Consider the following 8339-nt stretch of genomic DNA (forward strand, 5'->3'; position numbering starts at 1 on the left):
ATAAAGCATCATAAAACAGACAAAAATATAACGGACTACAAAAAACGAAGAAAAAGAAGAAAAGAATAGAAAAGAATCCTGAAAAAAATTCATCTTATCTCTAAATATCTCTTCATGCATAAGTACAGTTTGTAGAAATTTAAGGAAAATCTCTGGCAAAAGCAAACCATATAAGATTCCTTTTCAAGCAAAAAATAACAAAATAATTAGTGATAAAAAAGAAATCGTAGATATGTTAGCCGACCAATTCGAATTAAATTTCAGTGATGAAAATTACACTGATAATTTTAAAATACATAAAAACAACGTAGAAAAAAATATATTGTGATTCGATGGACATGAGATTCACAACCTTAACGTCTCTTTTTTCTTCATAGAACTTGCTGAACCTTTATAATTTTATCTGGAGTAACCAGGTTTTCCGATCAACTTGATCCGAAGCAATAATACTACAACTTCTTAAACCTAAGAAATCCCGGACATCGCCTGAGTCATATCTACCAATATCTTTAACCAATATTATATGTAAAGTGTTACAGAAAATGGTAAATAAAAGGCTGAAATGTTATTTAGAACAACAAAAACTCCTTATTACACAACCAAGCGGATTTAGGCAAAATCGATCCACTATAGATAACCTAATAGACTTAGAGTCAGGAATACATGAAGCATTTGCAAATAAACAAGATTGTATCGCAGTCGTTTTTGATATTAATAAAGCTTATGATACTGTTTGGCGATTCAACATCATATCAAAATTGCAAAATTGCATTATCAAAGGCAATATGTTAAAATTTATTTCAAATTTTCTTTAATCTCGCAACTTCCTAGTTCGATCAGACAATGTTAAATCAGATAAAAAAGTTCAAGAGAACGGAGTACCACACGGATCAGTTATAAGCTCAACCCTTTTTCTAATAGCCATAAACGACATACTTCAACTATGCTCACCGATTGCTAAAGGATTATTATACGCTGATGACTTAGTTTTACTTGCCAAAGGAAAAAACTCTACATCTATTTAAAAACATTTACAACAAATAATCAATTAGTTAAAATTGTGGTCTAGGACTATCGGATTACAAAAACTCTCAGTTTTACAAATAATATTAGATTTTTAGGTATGGTTTTACCCAAAAGCTCTCCTAGAAAAAACATACAGAAGAACTTAAAAAATCATGCCAAGCAGAATTAAATTTAATGAAAACTATTTCCAGCAAAAACTGGGGAGTAGATCAAAGTACACTATTAGATGAGTTTAAATTTTTAATCAGATCCAAAATCGACTATGGTGAGATAGTTTATTCATCAAGTAAAGTATCAGTATTAAAAACCTTAGAAACTGTTCAAAACACAGCTCTACGAATAGCTACAGGTGCGTTTCGAACGACACTAGTTGAAAGTCTACAATGCTTAACAGAAGAACCACACCTAAGTTTACGATGCAAATACCTTCCTCTCTAATATTCTTCTAAAACAGCTAGTAATAAAGAACACCCTACTTATAAAAATCACTACAAGATATACACTGACGCATCCAAATCTTCAAACGGTGTTGGTGCAGCCATCCTCGTACCCAATACATCCTTAAAATTGAAATTCAATCCCATTACTTCATCATACAGTGCAGAGTTTTTTGCAGTATTACAAGCAGTTATCCACATAAAAGGGTCGAAACAGTCCCCGTCTCTCATAATAACCGATTCGCTAAGCTCACTTCGCATTATCAAACGTTTATATACCAATACTCCAATTGCCTCCATATTCAATCAGAAACAAAGATTCTAAATAATAATAATAAGATCACTGTTGAGTTCATGTTTGTTCCATCACATTTAGGTATACAAGGAAATAAAGAAGCAGATGAACCAGCCCGCTTAGCATCCTTCACCCAGGACTCCATTCTTATTAATGAGGTTTCTTCAGATGACTTCAAATCAGAAATAAAATATAAAGTGTTAAGTGCGTAGCAAAATAAGTGAAGTGTATCACAAAATAAACTCAAGGAAATCAAACAATTAGTGAAACCGTGGCTCCAATCCACAGGGAATAGACACAACCAAGTGTGAATAACACGTTAGGACACATTAACTTTACACATAAACACCTCTTTACGAACGAAGTACGTATTGGCAGCGAACTGTGCTGCCAATGTGTGAAAATTGTCAAGTAATACTCTCCGTGAAGCATAGACTAACTCAGTGCAAAACATATAAAGTAGCAAGAAAGAAGCACACTATTAAAAATAATATAAAGGGAGCCTTAGGAAAAACCATGAATATTAAAAACACAATAAGTTATCTTAAAGGCTCAGGACTGTATCAATTATTGTAATTTTTTCTTACTTTGCCTGTATTGTATTTTTTAGGTCGCTAATAATCCTTGTGGTTACAGCGTAAATAAATAAAAGAAAGTACATTGAGGATTTAAAAACCACAACAAGTATTACTTTCTAAATTTGGTAATTGCTGGCAGCTAACAATAAGAAAGAGATACATAGAATATCTTAAAACACGAAGAATATTGAATTAAGTATGAAACGAAAATAAATAAACTAAAAACAAATGTATCTAATATTAGCAGAGGACAAACATAAAAGTCATAATATTTAAGAACACTGAAATAGCAGTAACTTGGAAGTCCTTTTGGACGAAAATGACAGATTTAAAAAAAAAACAATAAAACTATATCAATTAGTAAACAATATAGTGTGTCACAAATCTGTATAAGTATGTATCTGTGCCAAAGGAGATTCTATACAAGTTAATAATATAATTTAAATAAATATTGTGCAAAATGTAAACTTAATATGATTACTAACTGTAAATAAATATTTGAAATTGGCAGAAAAATTAACATTTTTAGATAAAAAAATCGATGCAAAAGGCAAGTGCACATTAAAATAATACGAAAAAATATTTTTTTTACTGCAAAAATGTAGCAAAGTAAAGATAAAAACGACCCTGAGCAGAATAAAGATACCGAATAATTGCCCAATTTGGTCATGTTTTTCTCTCTGTTACCCCGAGTTCCAGTCCCCTTTCATTTGACGTCTCGTACGTCAAAATTTCAATAGTAGCAACAAAAACACGATCTAATGTTCCTTTATATGCCTCTATATTCGTTTTTTTATGTTTTTGTATTAGTCATCTCCTTAATTTTAATCAGCCGTTTAACGTCACAGTACGACGACACCCTTACGTCCCGCCATAAAAGAGACAAAAATAACCACAAGGGATATTAGAATCGTTGTCTTATAAGACACAACATGGGGCTCATCCACCAAATAAGCCGTTCTCTTGCTGTTTCAAACACACTATACAGTGTACCCTAAATAGTTGTGTACAATGCAAATTACATGAAAATCCAAGCAGATATCAATATGTAAATCAAGAATATGTTCTAAGCAAAAATTTATAAAATTAAAAAATCTAAACTTATCAAAAGTTAATAGCATAAGTTAAATGCAATCATAATATTTACAAGATAATTTATTTTAAAATATAAGAGGTAAATTTTAAACTAACACGAAAATTAGATAAGAAATTAAACTACTAAGCAATTATTAAAAATACTAAGCAAGAAAATAAATAAAAATTCTTACCTTATTTGCAACATCTATTTTCTTAATATTCTTGCTTCCAATCAAAAAAATATACAGAATTGTTTCTTCTTTAAGATGATATCTTCTACTGCTAGTAGAAGACACTAATGTCTAGAGCCTGACCCACTACTCTGAGCCGCGTAATGTAGGTTGCCTATTATGAATTTGAATCGGGGAAATTACTGACAGACTTAGGGCGGAGTCCCATGTATCCGATTTCCGACGACACGATGATCCGAAAGTATTCTCATTGGTCAGAATCGAATCAGAATATTTTCGCGCCGAATTTCATCCGAAATTTTTAACTCGCTTCCGACATCGGATAAAGATAAAATTATTTTAACTTTTTCCGATGAAACGGATGCTTTGTAATCATTTTATCGCAATAGTTTAACATTTGTACATTCAATTTATTGAAACATGGATATTAATCGAAGAAATTATGTTCGTAAAGTTAATAAAACGCGATTATTATGTCTGCTTCTTTTAATTCGCAAAAAAAAACCACAACGTACAATTCGGCAAAGAAGATATTGGGTTCGTGAAATATTTAAGCAAAGAAAGTCACAAGGGGTTTTTAATAATCTATTGCAGGAAATGAAGCTTAATGATGGTGATAAATATTTCAATTACCTTAGAATGTCTAATTGTACATTTCATAAGTTATTAAGTCTAGTTGGACCAGCATTATCAAAAACGTATTGTGTTCGTGAACCAATTTCGCCAGAAGAAAGACTTGCTGTAACCTTAAGGTAAGTAGAAGATATATATAATGGTACATCTTCTTCATCGCCTATAATGAATAACATCACTAAACATAACTAATATATTTTAGATACCTTGCTAGTGGAGACAGTATGATATCCATTTCATATGCATTTAGGATTGCTCATAATACAATATCCAAAATAATAAAGGAAACATGCAATGCCATTTGGGATTGTTTAAACCAAGACCAGTTACTAACACCAAGTGAAGAAGCTTGGTTAAATATCGCAGAGGGTTTTGAAGCAAAATGGCAACTGCCTCATTGTGTTGGAGCAATTGATGGGAAGCATGTAGTAATACAGGTGATTTTTTTTTACACAATTCTTATGACTTCAGGAAAATAAAAAGTTTTTGGTCAGAGAAAGTAAAACTCAAAGGTTTCTGATGTTTAATTATTTTTGTAGGCACCTTCAAATTCAGGCTCTACATTTTTCAATTATAAGGGTAGCCACAGTATAGTTCTGTTAGCTCTATGCGATGCAAGTTATCGATTCACATTGGTGGACATTGGAGCTGAAGGAAGACACAGCGATGGGGGTATATTTAAAAATTCCAATATGGGAAAATTAATAAATGCAAACGACATACATTTTCCTCCACCTTTATTGCTTGGCCAAGGAGATACCCCTTTCAATTTTTATATTGTAGGTGATGAAGCTTTTCCTTTAACCACATCAATTATGCATCCTTACTCAGGTCGCTTTCTTCCTCGAGATAAGCGTATTTTCAATTACAGGTAAACATTTAATGAAATAAATTTTAATTCAAAACACTGACGTTAGTCTAGATTTAGACTGTAAACCACATAGTCTTTTCCAAATTTAATTTTAGTTGAATAATATTTTGTTTCAGATTAAGCAGAGGACGTAGAGTCATTGAAAATGCTTTTGGTATATTGGCTTCTCGGTGGCGAATATATCGTAGAACCATAATAGCAAGTGAGTCAACTGTAGTAGCAGTAGTGAAAGCTACAGTTTGTCTACATAATTTTTTAATAAATAATGGCCAGAAATTTGAAAGTGAAGACAAATATATCACTGCCAGTACTGTTGATCATGAAAATGAAACTGGAGAATTGGTTTATGGTGACTGGAGAAGTGATCATGACAATAATTTGCTACCCATAGGTAGAATGGGTAGTAATATGTATGCAAAAAATGCAGAAAGAATGAGACAAAATCTCTTGAGATATTTTATAAATGAGGGTGCTATCGAGTTTCAAGAAAACAAATAAATTTTATTTTTTATATATTTATAGTGTAGTTTAAGTAATATATATGTAATAAATTGTAATTTTTAACAAAAAATTAATTAAAAATTTAAAAACTAAATTTAATTTAATTTAAAAATGTAAATATATTATAAACTAAAAACTAACTACACTAAAACTTATAAACTATAACTATTCTAATATTCTACAACTAATACACTAATGATATACTACAACCATATAAACTACAACTATTCTAAAAATGATTTGGCACCATCATATGCCACTTGTAATAATTTAATTTCTAATATGGTTCTAGGCCCTTGGGGCATACATTGCAACATTTCAGATATCCTTTGACAAATCGGATTTGAAATAACTGTCTGTGCTGGTGGTGGTGGTGGTGGTTCTTGATTTATTTTATTGAGTGTGTCAATAATTGCTCCTTCTAATTTATTCTTAGTACTTCGTGGTGGCAGCTCTATTAAAGGCTCGCTGTTTTCATAAGGTGACAAAGAACTATCACTAGCACTACTGCCACTAGCACAAACACTTGATTTTATATTAGAAACTGTGTTTCTATACTTAACTGTATCACTTAAGAAGTGCAAAGAGTCAAAATACTCCCATTTTTTTTTCTTGTGCGCAGCAGAGCCACTAGGCATATGCTCATTTTTCAATCTAACGTAAGTATCCCTCAGATTTCTCCATTTTTGTATTAGAAATTCAATGGAGAATTGGGGATTACATCCAAATTCGGCGTATATTTCTTCCCACAGCCTATTACGAGTTGTCTTTGAGCTTTCTTTTATTGATAGTCTAGAATCCCATAAAGGAGGTCTAGCCATCACACAACTTATAAGCAACTCTTCCACAGTATATTCCTGTTCATCCTACAAAACAATAATAATGTAAAAATGGTTTAAAAAAAATTACTACAAATCTTACATTTTCGATTTCGTGGATCTCCTCCATACTTTCTTCTATATTATCCATAAGAAATTTATTAATTTATTTGTATATTTAATTTAATAATTTATAAAGCAAGAATATAATTGATTATAATAAACAATAAACAAAAAATTGACCATTGACAGTTGACACTTTAATACGGAATTTCGTATCCGACAATCGCAACCATATGACTAGCTTCCAAATAAAACTACGAAAACAGACGATTTTCGTATGTCGGATGTCGGAAATCGGATACATGGGACTCCGCCTTTACGCCTGGCATCCGACATCGGATAATCATTTTTGACTAAAATAGATGTTAATAATTATTTTTCTTCGAAAACCAATTGTCATTAGAACAGGCAATTTTAGTTCTATCATATAATGATTTAATGACTCCCTTTTTAACATTTATGTTGTGATTTGATTTATAATTTAGATATATGTTCATATGTGTTGGTTTTTTGTATACATGAGTCTCATATCCACTATTTTCCTTTGAGATTAAAACATCCAGAAAAGGCAACGATTTATTTTATTTCTTTTCCATTGTAAGTTTTATTGACTCCTCCTTTTTACCTTTTATTTATATTAATCAGAAGTGTGTCCAACAGATCATCTACATATTTCCAACATATTGTGGGCTTTAAATTTTGATTGGGAATATTTGTTTTGAAGTCTTCCATCAAAATATTAGCTAATAATGGATTTAAAGCATAGCCCAAAAATTTTGTTTATAGAAATCATTGTTTAGATAAAAATAGGTGTTGTCAGTAGATAATGTCAACAGTTCCGTTATAGCTGATACATTTAAATTGGTTCTAGTTTAATCTATCATTTTGTAATTTGGTCCTAATTGTTTTCAAAGTTTTATCTAATGGTACATTTATATATAGACTATTTATTTATATAAAAACTTACTTAGAAAATATTACATATACAAATCAATGTATCAAATTATATTAACATTTAAAATATATAAATAATTTTAATAAACAAAATCAATACAAATAAATGGAGGCGTGAGACAGGGTGACCCAATATCACCGAAACTTTTCAATCAGGCTCTGGAAGATATTTTTAAAAGATTAGAATGGGAAGAAAAAGGTATAAACATTTGTGAACAACGCTTGAACCATCTAAAATACGCTGATGAAGTCGCATTGATAACAGATAAAAAAAAAAGAATTATTTGAAATGATGAAAGAACTGGACGTAGAAGCTGGAAAGATAGGCCTTAATATGAATTACAGCAAGAACAAAATCATAACAAATACAGATGAAAACATCACAATGAGGATCGGACAAGATGAAGTAGAACAATTTCAGGATTATATATATCTGGGTCAAACTATAAAACTTAACAAAGAAAACCAAACAGCAGAGATAAAAAGACGAGTTAGACTGGCATGGGCGGCATTTGGCAAACTAACATACATTCTTAAAAACAAAAGATATCCTCAGCATCTTAAGACCAAAGTATACAATCAATGCGTACTCCCTGTTCTAACTTATGGTTCCCAAACGTGGACATTTACAAAAGCAAACATGGACATACTCATAAAAACCCAAAGAGCAATGGAAAGACAAATGTTGCACATAAGACTAAAGAAAAAAAAAGAGAAACGAGTGGATAAGAGAGAAAACAAAAGTGAGGGATGTTAGACAAGAAGTTGCAAAATTGAAATGGAGATTTGCCGGGCACAATATAAGACAAAAAGAAGACCGCCGGAACAAAATTGTTATAAGTTGGAGACCGTGGGAATATAAACGAAGCTGAGGAAGGTCCCAAATGAGATGGGC

The 8339-nt window shown here is 31.2% G+C and overlaps 2 protein-coding genes across 2 annotated transcripts in view; both read right to left on the minus strand.

The window, feature by feature from the left end:
- LOC140451782 (multiple C2 and transmembrane domain-containing protein-like) overlaps positions 1–3740 on the minus strand; it is a 55102-nt gene extending 51362 nt beyond the window's left edge. The window contains exon 1 of the mRNA XM_072545638.1: positions 3605–3740. The gene's annotated coding sequence lies outside the window, so the exon portion shown is untranslated. The remainder of the gene's footprint in view (positions 1–3604) is intronic.
- Positions 3741–5821: 2081 nt separating this feature from the next.
- On the minus strand, positions 5822–6717 carry LOC140452188 (uncharacterized). Its single transcript, XM_072546288.1, has 2 exons — positions 6531–6717; positions 5822–6475 (listed from the first exon to the last, which is right to left on the minus strand). Exons 1-2 carry the CDS (start codon positions 6576–6578, stop codon positions 5834–5836), a joined length of 690 nt encoding a protein of 229 aa, XP_072402389.1. The 5' UTR covers positions 6579–6717; the 3' UTR covers positions 5822–5833.
- Positions 6718–8339: the final 1622 nt, after the last annotated feature.

The sequence above is a fragment of the Diabrotica undecimpunctata genome, chromosome 10, assembly GCF_040954645.1.
Source record: "Diabrotica undecimpunctata isolate CICGRU chromosome 10, icDiaUnde3, whole genome shotgun sequence".
Lineage (NCBI taxonomy): Eukaryota > Metazoa > Arthropoda > Insecta > Coleoptera > Chrysomelidae > Diabrotica > Diabrotica undecimpunctata.

What these genes read in the sequence shown, in the direction of transcription:
- LOC140452188 (XM_072546288.1), bottom strand. Translation starts at nt 6,578, where the DNA reads ATGGATAATATAGAAGAAAGTATGGAGGAGATCCACGAAATCGAAAAT. An exon ending in AGATCCACGAAATCGAAAAT is followed by an intron (nt 6,476 to 6,530) that starts GTAAGATTTGTA and finishes ATTGTTTTGTAG; the next exon opens with GATGAACAGGAATATACTGT.